Genomic DNA, 18,414 nt, shown 5'->3' with positions numbered 1-18,414 from the left:
GATAACTGAATGTTTAGTTTTGTTCACACTGTAGTTTCACTGCCACTTTTTCCTTAAGGAAATCCTTTCAAAATATTATTTATTTTTATGGTAAATTGTGAATTATTTTGGAAAAATAAATGCCAGAAAAGTAAGATTAGAGCCGAAATGAAGTTTTATAGAAAAAGTGTTTCCTTCAATGTCTTTTCAAGCTGTTGTGACCTCTGGATCAGATTAGTGCAGAATAAGAGATGAAGTTAAATATATACAATATGTATTTAAATGTTATAATTTTTAAGAATTGTGTCTGTGATTGTGACAATTGTATGGATTATGAAGTGGTTGCCTGGATGTCAGTGCTCAGGAGTGTCTGTGAATTTGTGTTTATTTATTCTCGAACCACTGTAAATGAAATGAATGCAGTAGGTTGAAATTTGCCTTGTAAAAATCAGAATTAAACTCCAGAAGGAAGCACAAGGTAAAAAACAACAACTAATTTTTTTTCACTACAGACTAATAGCAAAGAAAAGATGGACACAAAATACTTTGAAGAGTTGAAGTAAAATACACTGGTTACTTTATTTTCAAACAACAACCTCTCTGCAACCTGGTATATGTGCTGAACAGTTTATGTTTATGTGACTTGTTAAAAAAGTACTTAAATGTCCAACCAATGTCCTGTGAAAAAAAATCATGAAAATGATGTACAAGGTTTGAATGTCTAAAATTAAGGTGAATGAGCTTGCAGATACAATGTTTCTGTCTCTTATTTTCATCACAAACCTCAAGTTCAACTCATCTTATAAACACAGTCATAAGTTAACATTCAGTTTTATAATTACTGTAGAATCTGAAGTGACATAATCATACTTCTGACAATAACTCACTGAACATGATTTAAAAAAAACAAACAAAACTTTCTTAATCAAATGGTCAGAATGGTGGGTTCAAATTCAGCTTCTTCCATATGATTCATTGAATCGCTCAGTGAGATAGGCGCCTGCTGTAACTGGCGGATATTTGTTGGAGCCATCACAGCAGGTGATCAGAGCCTCGTCATCCGGCTGGACAAAGTAAGCCAGAGACTGCCGTGTGCTGGAGTCTCCGACAGGAGGCAGCAAAACCCTGTGGAGCTAAGAAACAACAAGCAACACTAAACTATAATCCTAATGCCATGGCATATGCAAAAACTTTTTTGGGAAGCATTTTAACTCTGTTGGCTTCAAAAAAGATCATGGGTCACAAAAACATATCTAAAGTTAAAGTAGGTGAGACCTTTCTTATTTCCTATAAATGACCCAATCTGACATATGTAGTCGCATTTACTTTTCTAGTTACAGTGCATTTCCATAACCTTGTCATAAAACTTTGGGGCGGAAATATCCCCTTCACTGACCACAGAGACGAACTGATCGCTCGTCCAGCGCTGCATCAGGTCAGCGATATTGATGAGGATGGCTCCGGGGATACAGGGAACAGGGATGAATTCACCCGAGCGTGTACGCACCTGACGGTCAAAAAGTGTCAGGAGGATAACAGGATTATTTGATACTTTGCTTGACTTTAACACATAATGTGTTACTAACTAAGCAAAACACATGACTTACAATTGAAGAAACAGTGATGACAGCTGTTTAAAGTGGCACACCACAGGAATTCCAGCTTAAGTGAGTTTGTAAATTAATCAGACCCTTTTTCAGTATGTTACCAAGCAACTTATGTGCTTGTGTGTCCCAGTGGTACAGGCCTTACCTGCAGACCTTCTGAGCTCTGGAACAGCAGAGTAATGCTGCCATAGTCTGAATGCTCTCCACATCGCAGCTGGCCCTCCTTTGCTTTCTCACAATTCACTGGTGGGTAGTAGAGAGATCGCATCGTAGTGCCATTTTTGTCAGCTAGAGGAGACACAGCAGTGTTGTCAATGCAGTGTATCTCTTGTTTGTTTGTACCAATTTATGGACCAATCCTCCAAAACCGTAATCTGGTCTGCCTTGAGGTTACACTTTACAAAAAAGAAAAAAAATTCTTTCCCAGGATTAATTTTTGTTAGATTTTCAGTCATTTCCCTTGTTTGTTACTCGCATTTACATGTGTCTTGTATTTATATTCATTTTTCTTTTATTTTGTGCTGTACTTTTATGTTATTTTTTAATTTAGGAGAAGAGCTATATAAAGTACTAAATGAATATAATATATAGTACATAAATTAAGCTAACATGTCTTGGTTGAACATTTTGCCCTTATTAGTATTCTCCCTAATTTTGTAGAATTAGATACTGCCAGTTTTTGTGTGTGTGTGTGTGAATAAAACCTTCTCACAAGGTCCATACGATCTGGGATCAGTGACCGCCCCTCATGACATGTAGCTTGAACACTTAGTAAAACTGATCGTATGCCACTGTACACTGGGTACAGTGTATGGGGTAAACATACTTCCTATTAAACGGTGTGCATGCAAGAAGACTTCTGGGTCGAGTCCCAGACTGTGGGCCATCACCCTCAGCAACCGAAGACTCAGCTCTTTGCAGCGCAGAAAAAAGGATGTCTGGAACTCCTGAAAACTTTTCAAACTGCCTGACGATGGCCATTTCTACAACAGAAAACAACAGAACCACATCAGAGTCTGTCTAATGATAATACTGATATTGATATCTTAAAGTACCCATAGTATGCTCATTGACCTACTTATAGTTTCAGTGTTATAATAGGATAGATTTATGCTTTAATGTTCAATACATCAAAATTTTTGGTATCCTGTTATCCTGGACTTTACTGTACCAGCTCATGTTGTTTTGTTATAATGTGTATTTAATGTAGAGAATGAGTCTGTAACCTTGCTGGTAGTATTAAAAGTGCATAGCAGCTGAAAACGGATTCCAATTCTGATGGCTTGTTTGTATTATTCTCAACGGGGTGTGTTTGTGTCACTATTTTAATGTTTGTTTTGCTGTCAAATAACAAAGAATGAAATATGTAAAAAGAACAAGTTTATCTGGAATTTTGTGATATTAAGATGCAGGACATGTCAGTGACTTGATGTGGATTTTGGCTTTTAACTTCAAAATCCAAGAAACAAGGACACTCTGGAGTCCAGAGAAAAACCACCCATGTTTCAGCACCTTGTACGACCACCTGTGGTAGTAATATTTAAAGTACTGCCTTCTGTGTCACTCTTTCAGATTGTGTTACTGTTCACACTCTTCATTATAATGTTGCTCCAGTTCATCGAGGTGTGTAGTTGTTTTGCTTATGCACAGTTCTGTTAATGTCCCACCACATAATTTCAAACAGGTTGAAGTCTGTACTTTGACCGTGCCGTTGCAACACTCTCATTCTCTTCTTTTTCATTCATTCAGTTGTAGATTACCTGGGATCTTTGTCCTTTTTCACGACCCTATTCTGGTCAACCTATAGCTGTTGGACAGATGGCCTCACATTAGACTCTAAAATACTTTGGCATGCAGAGGAATTCATGGCCAACCAGTGACTAAGGGCCCAGATCCTGTAGCTGCAAAACAAGCCCAATTTATCACCTGTCCACCAGTGTGCTTGAGAGTTAGGATGAGGTATATGTGCTAATATGCTGTTTTTGGTCCCTGATAAACAAGGTGCTGTACACTGTAGCCAAACATCTCCACTTTGCTCACATTTGTCCAAAGAAGAGATTGAGGAGTCTTGGACAGAAGAGTCTTTGTGCTGGCAACCCTTATGAACAAGAAGCCATATTTGTTCAGTCTTTTCCTAACTGGAACTTCATGAACTTTAACATTTAACTTTCAACTGAGGCCTATGGAGATGTAACTTTATTTCACTAAGAACTGCATGCGCTGACCTTGGAGTGAACTTGTAGGATGTCCATTCCATGGATGACTGTGTAATTGTGTTAAGATTAAGGAGATGCCTCTGGAGAAAGTCTCCCCCAGGTCAGCAAACTGCCAAAACCTCTGCTCATATAGAGTTGGTTACACTTGCTGATTATCAGCTAATTATGTGCATTTGATGCAATCAAGTGTATTCAATAAGCAGCACCCCCGCTGCTACTTCCCTCTTAATAGGGGTGTACATAGTTTTTCAGTACTGCAGTTCAACATTTATTTTCCTGATTCCTCTCCAAACTTAACAGAGCTTTCTCTAAAGTAACAGATACTGAGTAACTTGTACTTTAACCCCCTGAATGATAACCTTGTGGCACCATGCAGTTGTTGTGTCTGAGCCCAAACTCTTAAGGTTAATCATAAAATAAATAAACTGATGAAAACAAACGATCAAGGCTTTTGCCTCCGAGTTATTACTATATCAGGATGAAGGGAGGCAGTGTTGAAAGACTCCTTCAGGTCCCCAGGTCGACGTGGATTCAACCTATAAAGAAATTATCCGAATTTAAACTCTCTTCCGCAGATACACATTAAAGTATAAAACGTATGCTTCCTACCTCTCCGTCTCCAATGACACCCAACCGTGGTTAGGGTTGTTCACGAAACTTTTCCTGCTGAAGGGTTGCTTCAGCTCATCTGGCTGCAGGAAGAATTTCTTGGATATGTCCATAACACAGTCCACCTGTCCAAACACACCAGAAGAAAAAGACGGATTCCAGTGTAAGTTCCTCGATAATAATTTGATTCTATCTAACTGGCCTCACCTCCTCCTGAGTAATCCCCGTGTTCCTCAGAAATGCAAAACCAACATCTCTAAATGCTGATTTCAACTCTGTGCTTAAACTCTGCCACTGCTCGTCAGCGACATCCTTCTCGCTCAGCCTGTAGGCGCCGAAGTCCACAACTGGGATGTTCATTGTAAAAAATAAAAAAAAAAAGCTAAAGTTTCTTCAGTAAAAATAGCGTCGGGTTAAAAGACAGCCTGAGCTGAACACGAACAGTGAAAATAAATCGCAAATGTCCACCACTAGTATCTCCTATATAGGGCTTCGGAGTTGACGTCACGCCGCAATGCATTGTGGGAGCGCGGCGGCATTTTCGGGGTCTACGAATCAAATCAAACACACTGTGTTGGAACGACGATTACAAGATACTTAAAAGCAGCTTAAAAGAGAATGGACTGTATAGAGACCGATTGCGTCCAGAGGCGAAGCGGCGGTACTTGCAGAAAATAGCGTGCATTCGAAATGTGGACCTGTATGAAATACGGCCGTGGAGTAGAAACCCTGAAGACCAACCGCTATTGACGTAGCCTGACATATTTCATACCTTATCTGTGGAGTCAGCGCGTACAAGTCGTCATTCAAACAAAGGTAAGTCAGCTCGAGTACTGCGTGTGAAATGCGTTTGATTTCCCTGCAAACATTCAGATTAGTGCAGCATAAATTCATTCATGAGGGGAAATTACAGTGAGAACATGTGGAGACTGTTAGGTGGATAACATAGTGAGTTCAGTGCATTGATGAGACACTGTCCTGAAGGATTTAGTTATTCTTTATGGTTAAAGAAATTGCAATGATTTATTAATGTTTATTATAAATAATTCTAATTATACATCTTGCTTCCATGTTTGTATCTTGTGTCACTAAAAATACATTTTATGCTTTCTCCATCTCTAAAGTGATGACATCCTTGCATTACATACTTTAGGTTCATTTTCTGCAGGCAGGTTTCTGACAGAGAACAGACAGATTTAGAATATAACATGCAGCGTTCTATAGATGGACACATAAAGAAATGAAAAATGACATGTATGTGCTAACTTTCTAAACACTTTGTTACATTTATGATAAAGTAGATTAAACACATTTATGTCGGCCTTGGCTCATAGTTCTTGTCTTTAAATGAACTTTGTCTGTGTGTGTTTCAGGTCCTGCACTCTAAGACTGAATGAACCAGCATTGCAGTCATGGGTCACTGTGAGCATCACAGGGAAGGTTGAAGCCGCCCGCTGCAGCTGCATGGCCGGAGTCGCAGAGACCTGCACCCACGTCGCTGCTCTTCTGTCTAAAGTAGACGGAACAGTGTTGATCCGTGGCACAAGGACTGTTACAGATGAACCTGCATACTGGGTTTTGCCTGGTAATATGACCAAGATACAGCCAGAGGTTGTCCATAAGATAGACGACTTCTCTTCAGCTGCCCAAAAAAAGGCTCTTGATCAAAACATACACAGACCATCTGTAGTGACAGGTAAAAGGAGCCGTCCTCAAAAAAGAAATCCCACCTGCTACTGTGGAGGAGTTGTCACTGCTATAATGCCATCATGTTTTATCTAGGGGTCTAGATGTATGCCTGTAGTGCACTGCTGTGTAAATAATTTGCATTTACTGAATATGTACTGACTGAGTCCCACTGTTCAAAAGTTGAATAAAGAAACTAAATTATTTTGCCTTTTTTTTTTTTTTTATTAAAACCACTTTATAGAACATCACATCAGTAACAGTGTAGAATCCATGTCATTTACAGTTTACAAATGACAAAATGTTTACACCAAATCATGAGTGTTTACATGGTATCACCCACTACTAACATTACTTTATTTACTGTATCTTTTGGAAAAATAACAGCACAAGACTTAAGAATATTTAACAGGAGCAGGTTTCATTCTTCTCTGGTTTTATTATCACACTGTTCACCAAAACGCAGCAAACCTTCACCATCTTATCCAGGAGGGTCACCTCTTCACCCTCACATGGAAGAAGTAATCAGATTGGCATGGTGGTATGTTTGAAGCAGGTCCCTCGTGTAGCGCTGGAAACCAGTCATGATGTTTCATCCATTTCATCGGCTGGTTTGCTGCAATAATGCCAAATAATTAGCAACTCTATAAATAGAAGGTAGTTCTGCAAAATCACTCAGTAGGATGTTTGTTCTAATTTGCTATGAGCTCAGAGTGCATCGAAAATGAAACTAATAGGCTATAAAGAGAGATATGAACATATTTAGAACTTACCGGAATGAAAATGTCTGGAGCACCAACAGATATTTGGAGATGGAAGAGAGCTGCACGTCAGCTCGTCTCACAGCTGCTATCCAGGCTGGACGCCTTCGTTTGGTAACATCGATACACGAGCTGCCTCATGTCGCTTCCAGGTTGGGAAAGCATAAAAAGACAATCCAACCTTATTCCCGTGCCGGTCGTAAGATCGAACATTGCAGCCGAGCACACAGCAAGTACGAACCATGGCTATGCTATCGCTCCTAGCTTAGACCCCCAAAATGGTGAATCGGGCCAAAATCCTTTCCACGCCCACCCCCGTGACATCACGCTCCGAAGCCCTATAGTAGCTAGGCTTTCGGTCACATGACATTGTCTAGCCAATAGGAAAAATTCTCTTAATAATACCAAATTGTGCAATAGCGGACTATCTTCTCACCTTTGGATGTCCTCAGGTGTGTTGTTGTAAATGTGGCAGCGGGCAATAACTGAGCTAAAAAAAAAGAATTAGCTTCTGCCGTACATTTTCCTTCTCGTGTTGATCAGAACATTAATATCTCAAATGTTTGATTTGAAGAAAGAGTGGAGCATCTCCTTTGCAGGATGCGGGTTCATGGGGATTTACTATGTTGGTGCCACCAGTTGTATCCTTGAACGGTTCCCTCGGTTCATACAAAACGCCTCTAAAATCTATGGAGCCTCTGCAGGGGCTTTGACGGCTGCTGTTCTTACTTTGGGAATACCCCTAGGTGAGTTTTTTTTAGCTTCTTCTATACCTTCACGACCTCCATTTATCTTCTATGTAGACAAAACATAGAATCTATTATCTAATAGGCAGATATAACAACAGTGAAGAAAGAGGCAATGCCGCTATCAGCATAATATATATATAGACTTTGCAAAACTGCAGTTAAGTCACAAATTACTTTTTTTTTAATGATAAAATGTATTGCTGTTCCGATGGTGGAAAACTGAGCACAAACAAACATTTGTGGGAAATTACAAAGTATTGCTAGAGCTAAATCAATTGCCTGAATCATAAAAAACAACCTTTGCTGTTTAGTTATAAAAACTAACTAAAAGATTGGTATCCTATGTAAAAGAGCCACTGTGATGGAAAAACTGAGATATGCAATTATTCTCTTTTTTTTAATAATGTCAGACAAATAATAATAATATAATATATTTTTAATAATATCAGACAAATGTATTTGTCTGATATTATTAAAATATATTATATTATTATTATTTGTCTGATATTATTAAAAAAGAGAATAATTTATATGCAGATGTTGGCCCTTGAACAAAAATGACTTTGGCACCCCTAAGTCATTGTTTTAATTCTCACGTTTTTCCTCTCTCCCATCTTTGATTGTCTGCATTTGCCAGAGATGGTTCTAGTCCCCTCTGGTGTTGCTGCATCTTATTTGATTTAAAGAAAAACACATACACAGGAAAAGTAAAGTACATTAGCCTAGTGAGCTTACTCAGTATCTCTGATTGGTGACAAGGGAAAGGAAAACAACTTTAGTACAGTGACTGAAGAATTGGCTCTCTGAGTCTCTGAAACAGTTATCGGCTATGATTTTTCTAATATCTTGTTCTGTATATTTTTTTCTTAAATCTGGTGATGTTTTGAATCTGGTGAGTCTATTTGATATTGGATTCACATCATTAAGACTTATCTAACCGTTCAGTGACCCCTAACACCCTCTGGATAGGGAATTGTCTAGCCAATAGGGTGAGGTCTTTTCCAAGCCTAGAAGACACTGATCCCAACAAGCTATAAATGTTTAATCACAGGATAAAGGTAACCATTCAGAAAAATTTTGCATTCATTTACAGCAACCCTTATGTCTTAAGGCCCAAGTGGACCCAAGGATCAAGGGTTCAGATTTTTCCTTTAGCTAGATACAGAATCACTCATGTGTTACACAGTCATAATAGGTCACTTTATCTCAAATCAGCCAATTCTTAAAATCTTTCCTGCTGGTACAAAGTTTCTTAACATCACAATGAACCAGGCTCTGTAGTTTGAGACGGACATTAAAATGTGTGATAACTTGCTAGTTAAAATATGAAAAAAGTCCAGTGCTCCTGCAAAGTCCCACATTTGATCACTCATTAATAAAAAAAAATTAAAAAGGCAATTAGTGACAGTTTTTGAATGAATGTAGCTGAATTTTACAATACTGCAAAATAAAGTATGAAGACTTTTTTTTTGCCCGAGACTCTTAGCCACAAGCATGAAAAAAAAATAAATCCCTTTTTATTCAGCTTTCATGCTGGATTGACCAAGTGTGACAAGGTGTACCACAAAAAGAAAAATATCAGAAGATAGTTTCATCCAATTCAAACAAAAATCTGGAGTTTTCAGATAGTACTTTAGTTTATTTTATTTGCAAGATTTTAAGTTATCCAATTGTGGAATATTTACTGTTAAACCTTCCCCAATTTGTATAAAAATGTTATCATTTATAGTGTGGATGTAGAAAGAAAAAAAAGTAAACTAAAAAAAAAGCAAATTATACAATACAATACAACTTTATTTATAGAGCACATTTAAAAACCAACGGTATGCCGAAGTGCTTCACATAAAAGACAGAAAATAAGACAAAAATATTATAAAAATTAAATATTATTAAATATTATAGGACCATAACAACATACCAAGTATGCTAACAGGTCAGTGTCACTAATACACAGGAATAGCATAAAATGCATATCAACTAAAACATGTTAAAATGACAAAGCCATTAAAAATATGTATAAAAGGTAAAATAGGCGAAGTCCAGGGATTAGATACAGGCATTAACTAGCAGGAAAGGCAAGGTTAAAAAAAATAGGTTTTTAACCGTGATTTAAATGATTGGATAGAATCAGACGCGCGGATAGCAATAGGAAGGTTATTCCATAAATCTGGGGCAGCCAAGGCAATTGCACGGTCACCTCTAGACTTCAGACAAGATGTTGGCTGCACCAGGAGTAACTGAGTAGATGATCTCAGTGCTCGAGCGGGAATGTACGAACTAGGAGCTCGATAAGGTAGCTCGGGGCTGCCTTGTTGACAATTTTAAAAATAAGCAGCAGTAGTTTAAATTGGATGCGGTATTTAATGGGTAGCCAGTGCAGGTCAGCTAGAACAGGGGTAATAGAGGTATACCTCCCAGTTCCGGTCAGAAGGCGTGCTGCCGCATTTTGAACAGCTTACAGTCTATGAAGAAGGGAAGAATGAAAACCGAAATAAAGGGAGTTGCAGTAATCCAGCCTAGAGGTCACAAAGGCGTGAATAAGCTTTTCCAGGTCCTTATACAGAACATAATGCCTAGCCTTGGAAATGACACGCAGTTGGTAGAAACTAGATCTATCTACAGCAGACACTTGTTTATCAAATTTAAAAGAGCTATCCAGCAACACGCCCAAATTGCTAACAGTGTCAGAGAGGGAGCTGGCAAGGGAACCAAGGCATCACGAAATTGTCTGTGAAGAATATTGCTATCAAATACCATGATTTCAGTTTTCTTATCATTTAAGATAAGAGAGTTTCCTAAGAGCCACTCTTTGACCTCACACATGCACTCTTGAAAGCAGTGCAGAGACCGAGCAGGATCATCAGCAAGTTCAAAGTAGATCTGTCAGCATAACAATGATAAGCGATATTGTATTTCTCAAAGATTGCGCCTATAGGGAGCATATACAGCGAGAATAGAATAGGGCCCAGCACAGATCCTTGAGGCACGCCACAGTAGACAGGTGCAGCGGAGGAAGAGCAGGTGCCCAGGTTGACCGAGAAGGACCTATTGAAGAGGTATGATTTAAACCAATCAAGGGCAACACCTCTAATGCCTACAGTATGCTCAAGCCTCGCTAACAAGATGCTGTGATCCACCATGTCAGAAGCCGAGGATAAATCCAATAGAACTAGGACCGCAGAGCGTCCAGTATCAGCAATTAGAAGAAGATCATTTAGGACTCTAAGCAAAGCTGTTTCAGTGCTGTGACGTGGTTTAAAGGCAGGCTGGAATTTATCAATAATATCATTCGCATCCAAATACGACTGGAGTTGTGAAAGAACTATGCTCTCGAGAATTTTAGACAGGAACAGGAGCTTAGAGATCGGTCTGTAATTCGCATAATCATTATGATCAAGGTTTCTTTTTTTTAAGACTGCGGCTGGACTACAACATGTTTAAGAGCTGACGGGACACAGCCAGAGAGTAAAGAAGAATTCATTAAAGATAAAATACTGGATCCAATTACGTCGAAGCAGTCCTTGACTATGCGAGATGGGAGGATATCATATATAGGATTAGTATTCTTCAGTTGCTCAACTAATCGCTTGAGAGTAAGGAGTGACACGGGCTCAAACTGATGGAAGGTTGATGAACAACCAGGAGTAGAAACAGGGCTCGACACTAAAGGAAGCGAGGACTTAAGAGAAGAAACTTTATCTAAGAAGAGAATTAAAAATTGTTCACAAAGAGCCGGAGAGCACACCAGCGGCATATCAGGATGGGGATTGACCACAGAATTACAAATTTTAAATAGCGTTCAAATGTTGTGACCATGAGCCAGAATAATTTTTGATAAGAAAGCCACTTTAGCCATTTTAGCAGCAGTTTGAAATTTCAAGCGGCTGGCACGTAGGATTTCATAGGATACCTGGAGTTTATCTTTTTTCCGCCTCCTCTCATCACGGCGGCAGACGTTTAACCAGTGTGGAGCAGGGAAATTATTTTACTGCTATTGTTAAATAATCATCATTATTACCATTGCATTAATAATAGAATTTGCAGCATTGATATTGTATTCAGAGGTTTAAACAGTGTGTGTGTTTTAGAAAGACTAAGTGCAGCAGGCTGACAGGAAGTTGCAGAGAGTTTGCAGGAGAGTTTGCAGAAGCGAAAGCAGAAGTGAAACCAGAGTCTAAGTATTCTGAGGAGCAGGTTAGACGAGGCTATTTTGAAAGTCTAGGTTATTTAAATTGTCTGTTATACTTTTATATTCTTTTACTAAGCTCTTAGTAGAGGCTCTTGATTAAAACATTTATTTAGTAGATGACATATACATAGTCTCAGTTAGGATGAGCCTCTGTTCTGGTGAAAGGTCAGAAGTGCAACAGGTGAATTGAGAAAGAGCATTTAAGGACAAGACAGTAAGTGAGAGGTGACATAGAGGCTGAGTGAGGTCGTGACATACACACACACAAACACATTAGTTAGACTCATTTATAGGTGAGAAGTTGGTCATGTTTGTCTCTGGAAAGAGGAACAGCGTCTGGCAGGATGTGGGGCTCGTGTTCCAGACGAGACGAAGACAACGTTCTTTTAAACTATGTTAAAAGTCATTGTGGTTTTGATTTGACGTATGTATATATTCTGTCGGTGACGCACGAAGGGGCGTCAGTAAATCAAACCCTGATGCTATAAAAATCTGTGTATGCTTTGATTAAGTCGAAGATCAATTGCTGTCTGTGTACAGAATGGTCTTCCCACGCGTGTATTCATTAAAATCATTGTTTGACCAAGATCTTCTGGACCATGGTGGTTTGTACTCTCCTTCCTCAATATTTGAACCTTAACACCAGTATTGGGAAAAGGTTCTAGGGTGCTTCAATTTACTAGGTGCAACAGCGTCAAGGATAGAGGAGCATATGGATACCCGTCACCCAGGTTCCAATATGGATCCGGGCGATGTGAGTAAGAGAATCGGAGATTTAGAAGCGTTTGTCTGTCGTAGGTTATTAGTGCACAACCACCTGCTGAGCATAAAACCCCAAAAAATAAGGAGTACTATGCCAAGGTCTAGTAACAGGTGAAGGGAAGGTAGAAAGCAGAGGCACAGACGCGGACGAGGACGGCTCGCCATGCACACCGGCGCCATCTTTGAAAAAGAAGTCCTGAGAGATTAATTAAACAAAAAACACTTTTTTTTCTTCTTTTTTTTTTTTTTACAACAAATAACCATTCCAGTGCATGTGATATTGAGTTACTTTTCTTTATGCAGAGAAGTGCTGTGCCGACTTGATGTCAATAGCCAAAGAGGCTAGGAAGCACAAACTGGGACCCTTGCATCCATCTTTCAAACTGCTTCAGAGAGTGCAGGACACTCTGCTGAAGCATCTACCAGAAGATGCCCTTGTTCGAGCCTCTGGGAAGCTCAGCGTGTCCCTGACCAGAGTGTCTGATGTGAAGAACGTACTAGTGTCAGAGTTTGACAGCAGAGAAGAGCTCATTCAGGTATATTTTACAGCTTGGAGCCATTTTCATCCAGCAAAACTCTTCAAGGTTCAAGATACAATTTATTGTCAGAATTCCCAACTTTATAAGTATACAAAAAAAAAGGATCAGATATGACTATTGATTATACAGCTATCACTGTTTTCCTCATTGCTAAAATGGATTTAAAGGCACAGTGTGTAAAATCTCAACACTAGATGTCAGTAGATAGCAGTCACTCGAACTCTGTTTTATTACTCCTTTCCTGAATTTCTGTTTTCTATTTACACTGCAGGAAGCTATAAAACTTTGTTACAGAAGTCAGCTTGCTGCTGTTAGCTGCTGTTAATGAAACTTTCTTTAAAGTGGATCTAACATAGTTGGACTTGAACAATGAATAAACTCTCATATGATGTGAGAATGTAATCAAACTGTTTATTAGAGGGAAAGTGTGATTTTTAGGATACTCGAACCTCACATTAGTTGGCATAATGTCAGCTTACAACCAGCTATTGTTGTTGTTTGGCCAACTCATTGTCAGCTGTGCACAGACAGGAGGGTCACATATTTAATCTTCTGACAATAAGTAACTGCAACTAGGAATAAACAAGCATGTTTATACATGTTTTCATGTGATAGAAACTTGACTTCAGTTCAGGAGATGAGGCCTGAGGTGAGAAGAAAGAGGCTGAGGTAGAAATGAGGGAGGAGAGAGCAGTGGAGGAGGAGAAAGACATGATGGCAATATACATACTCATAAGGTATATACAGGGAGTGCAGAATTATTAGGCAAGTTGTATTTTTGAGGAATAATTTTATTATTGAACAACAACCATGTTCTCAATGAACCCAAAAAACTCATTAATATCAAAGCTGAATGTTTTTGGAAGTAGTTTTTAGTTTGTTTTTAGTTTTAGCTATTTTAGGGGGATATCTGTGTGTGCAGGTGACTATTACTGTGCATAATTATTAGGCAACTTAACAAAAAACAAATATATACCCATTTCAATTATTTATTTTTACCAGTGAAACCAATATAACATCTCCACATTCACAAATATACATTTCTGACATTCAAAAACAAAACAAAAACAAATCAGCGACCAATATAGCCACCTTTCTTTGCAAGGACACTCAAAAGCCTGCCATCCATGGATTCTGTCAGTGTTTTGATCTGTTCACCATCAACATTGCGTGCAGCAGCAACCACAGCCTCCCAGACACTGTTCAGAGAGGTGTACTGTTTTCCCTCCTTGTAAATCTCACATTTGATGATGGACCACAGGTTCTCAATGGGGTTCAGATCAGGTGAACAAGGTGGCCATGTCATTAGTTTTTCTTCTTTTATAGCCTTTCTTGCCAGCCACGCTGTGGAGTACTTGGACGCGTGTGATGGAGCATTGTCCTGCATGAAAATCATGTTTTTCTTGAAGGATGCAGACTTCTTCCTGTACCACTGCTTGAAGAAGGTGTCTTCCAGAAACTGGCAGTAGGACTGGGAGTTGAGCTTGACTCCATCCTCAACCCGAAAAGGCCCCACAAGCTCATCTTTTGATGATACCAGCCCAAACCAGTACTCCACCTCCACCTTGCTGGCGTCTGAGTCGGACTGGAGCTCTCTGCCCTTTACCAATCCAGCCACGGGCCCATCCATCTGGCCCATCAAGACTCACTCTCATTTCATCAGTCCATAAAACCTTAGAAAAATCATTCTTGAGATATTTCTTGGCCCAGTCTTGACGTTTCAGCTTGTGTGTCTTGTTCAGTGGTGGTCGTCTTTCAGCCTTTCTTACCTTGGCCATGTCTCTGAGTATTGCACACCTTGTGCTTTTGGGCACTCCAGTGATGTTGCAGCTCTGAAATATGGCCAAACTGGTGGCAAGTGGCATCTTGGCAGCTGCACGCTTGACTTTTCTCAGTTCATGGGCAGTTATTTTGTGCCTTGGTTTTTCCACACGCTTCTTGCGACCCTGTTGACTATTTTGAATGAAACGCTTGATTGTTCGATGATCACACTTCAGAAGCTTTGCAATTTTGAGACTGCTGCATCCCTCTGCAAGATATCTCACTATTTTTGACTTTTCTGAGCCTGTCAAGTCCTTCTTTTGACCCATTTTGCCAAAGGAAAGGACGTTGCCTAATAATTATGCACACCTGATATAGGGTGTTGATGTCATTAGACCACACCCCTTCTCATTACAGAGATGCACATCACCTAATATGCTTAATTGGTTGTAGGCTTTCGAGCCTATACAGCTTGGAGTAAGACAACATGCATGAAGAGGATGATGTGGACAAAATACTCATTTGCCTAATAATTCTGCACTCCCTGTATGTGCTTGATCTCTAGCTGCATCTATTAGGTGGATCAGTGATGTCTGTCTCAGCCACTGTATTCAAGATGGGAGAGCAACATGGCTCTTATTTATTTTTAAAGGATTTTAAAGGATAAATTCAAGTTCAAGAACGCATCAATTTTCTGGAAGATGTATTTACACAATAATTAATTTCTGTTTATGAGTACATTTTCTTCTGTTAAATAACTTAAACAAAGTACCTACTGTACCGTTAAAGGCTGACCAGAAAGACAAGAGACAAGACAGGACAAGTAGAAGAGAATTTTTGAGAAACTAGGTAGAGGAATAATTCTGTTGTCCTCTCTGGCATGGATGAGTTTGTGTTTCTACATCCAATGTGACATAATATCTGACCTTTCCTTGGCCCTCATATGCAGCTGCTTCGTCCCGTTTTACTGTGGTGTCATTCCACCCAGATACCGTGGAGTGGTAAGTATATTAGAAAGGTTGAAATGACAACCCAGTTGACATTACAGCACATAAACAGAGTTACACTTAGTCGTGTAACAGTATTCTGGTTTCTATCTGTGCAGCTGGCAGCATATGGAGACATCTCAAAACTCTGCTTGTGTCTTATCCTGATTTGTGAAACCAAGTTGAATTAAGGTTAAAGTAAATGTTATCTGGATGACAGATATTCTAAAAGTGATTGAGCCTTCATCAGAAACTGTGTACAGTTTTTTCAGTGTTAAATAATCTGAATATCTGGTTCTATGTGGTTGTGACATGGACCAAGATTATACCTAATGACAAACAGCTTACTTTTCCATTCAGCACTATGTGGACGGTGCCGTCACTGACAACCTGCCCGGCTGTCAACTGAAACAGACAATCATGTTCTCGCCATATGCTGGCAAGAGTGATATCTGCCCCCGGGCAAGCACACTAAACCTCCCTGAGGTACGCTTCAACAATGTCAGCATCCAGGTCAACTCAGAGAACCTCTACAGAGTGACCAGCACGTTCTTCCCTCCAGAGCCTGAGGTGTGTTACAGATTTGTGTAGATTTGTGTAGATTTCTATTATTTTCATCAGTTTTCATCAGTTTGAATTTTTACAGGCAATGGCTGAAATTTGTCACAATGGCTACAGGGATGCTTTTCGTTTCCTACAAGAAAACAGTAAGGAGGTTGATAATGGCGGCTAAATATTCATGAGAATAAACTGGCTCCAAAAGATTCAGCTCAAAATAAAACAAAAGATACAAAATAGACCATTCCATAGAAGCGTTTGTCAGATTTGTTTTTCTTTACTCCTTATCACATTGGACTTCTTTGCTTATCACAGATCTGATCAGCAGTGAGTGTCCCATAAGAAATCTGGCGATCGATTCATTTAAATATGTCTGCTGTGAAGTGGTGAAGGAGTCCAGCGTGAAGGCACAGCAGGATGGATTGAACACACTTCGGGAAGATCACTGGTGGTTGGATCCACACCTCGTAGAAAATCTCCCGATTGAAATTCAAAGGGGTAAGGACAGTTCGCCTGTGATGAGATCAGCAGGGAAAATACAGCAGACAGATAATATACCATTGAGCCAGTGCAATCATTTTTTTAATGCAGTCAAAGTAAATATGTTTTTTTATTGTATTTGTGTCAGTGCTATGCGTGGCCTGCAGAGAGACACGTACTGCTGATGGTCTGTTCTCCTACATGACTGGGTACCTGCCAAAGAAAGTGACTTCTTACATACAGATCCCCTATTTTCTGCCTGTTGAGTTGGTCAGCTCTCTATCCCAGAGGTACTTACTTACTATTCTTTATGTCGGATCCACCACATTCAAATGAGTTATGCTTACACTGAGCCCTTTTCTTCCCTGTGATCTTAAAATCAAAAACTGTTCTTTTGTTGTTGATGCCAAAAATGTATTTTTCATTCTCAACTACTAAACTGGGCAAACATTATTTAGTTTTTACTGTCAGTTATTTTTGGCAGAAGTAAAAATTTAAAAGGGATTTTCATTCTGGACCAATATTTCAGTCTAACCTTTAATGTAGGATTTTATACAGATTATTTCCCCTTTAGTGATAATGCCGATTTTACATCAAAGTGCCAAGTGCTTTGACCTTTCACAGCCATTATGGATTAATGTGTTTCTCTCTCTTTGATTGCTTCTTTCAGATTACCTTTACGTGCAACACACACAGTACATTGGCTCACATGCTTCTGATACCACCCACTGGCAGCGGCACGTCTGGGTTTAATGAAACCACCCTAAAACCAAGTGCAGGTAGAGGCTGGGGTTTGGGCAGAGTTACGGGATGGCTGGGAAATTCAACCAAACAAACTTGAAATCTCAAGAAAAAAACCCCATAACAAGCAAAAACAACTGTGATTGTGTGTAGCCCAGTCTGAGAAACTGCAAGACATATTATCTTTATGGCAGCAGCTGGCAACATCAGCTAAACAAAGAAAACAAATAAATAAACAAATAATGACTTACAATAATCTTTTTTGCCACTGTAATAGGATATAATGAAAAAGAAAATCATTTATTTGTGTCATCATGCCTAGATTACTTCAATGCCCTGTTTACAAGCTTAGATAAATCATCTCTTTCTTGCCTACAAACTATGCAAAATGGCATGGCCGGATTACCATGTTCTAGTAAGCAAGCTCACATTGCTCATTTTTTAAATTTAAAAGTATTGTATTTACGCTAAATAGAGAGGCTGTAGTCTATTTACCCCATCTTCTCCTTAAACACACTGCTATTGGCTGTCTTTGATCACAGGCTCAGTCAGTTGTTCCTCACACATCACTGAACACTAAGAGTGGACAGAGCCTTTCAGACACTGGCACTAAGGGCTTGAGATGGTCTCCTACTACAACTATACATACCTGACTCTGTGGACTCCTTTAAAATGCATTTGCAAACTTGTCTTTCATATGTATATATCCCTGCTATTTTCTATGATTCTTGTATGGCTCTTTGTGACTACATAGCTGTATAAGTGTTTTATCAATAAACTCCTAATATTTT

The 18,414-nt window shown here is 39.3% G+C and overlaps 2 protein-coding genes and 1 long non-coding RNA gene across 3 annotated transcripts; 2 read left to right on the top strand and 1 right to left on the bottom strand.

The window, feature by feature from the left end:
• Positions 1-539: 539 nt before the first annotated feature.
• Positions 540-4,908, bottom strand: si:dkey-10o6.2 (uncharacterized protein LOC100124608 homolog). The gene is made up of 7 exons (XM_040026407.1): positions 4,619-4,908; positions 4,412-4,536; positions 4,272-4,338; positions 2,413-2,569; positions 1,732-1,874; positions 1,376-1,486; positions 540-1,112 (listed from the first exon to the last, which is right to left on the bottom strand). Exons 1-7 carry the CDS (start codon positions 4,769-4,771, stop codon positions 933-935), a joined length of 936 nt encoding a protein of 311 aa, XP_039882341.1. The 5' UTR covers positions 4,772-4,908; the 3' UTR covers positions 540-932.
• Positions 4,909-5,115: 207 nt separating this feature from the next.
• Positions 5,116-6,472, top strand: LOC120730195. The gene is made up of 2 exons (XR_005695068.1): positions 5,116-5,227; positions 5,785-6,472. It is a non-coding gene; the product is annotated as an uncharacterized LOC120730195 (long non-coding RNA).
• An 804-nt stretch (positions 6,473-7,276) lies between these two features.
• LOC120730189 (patatin-like phospholipase domain-containing protein 2) lies at positions 7,277-18,368 on the top strand. Its single transcript, XM_040026401.1, has 8 exons — positions 7,277-7,604; positions 12,862-13,094; positions 15,794-15,859; positions 16,205-16,414; positions 16,491-16,551; positions 16,718-16,900; positions 17,031-17,172; positions 17,553-18,368. Exons 1-8 carry the CDS (start codon positions 7,418-7,420, stop codon positions 17,599-17,601), a joined length of 1,131 nt encoding a protein of 376 aa, XP_039882335.1. The 5' UTR covers positions 7,277-7,417; the 3' UTR covers positions 17,602-18,368.
• The last annotated feature ends 46 nt before the right edge of the window (positions 18,369-18,414 follow it).

The sequence above is a fragment of the Simochromis diagramma genome, unplaced genomic scaffold, assembly GCF_900408965.1.
Source record: "Simochromis diagramma unplaced genomic scaffold, fSimDia1.1 OVJJ01000293.1, whole genome shotgun sequence".
Classification (NCBI taxonomy): domain Eukaryota; kingdom Metazoa; phylum Chordata; class Actinopteri; order Cichliformes; family Cichlidae; genus Simochromis; species Simochromis diagramma.
The sequence above is the reverse complement of the archived record's forward strand: the minus strand, read 5'-3'. Positions and strand labels throughout refer to the sequence as shown.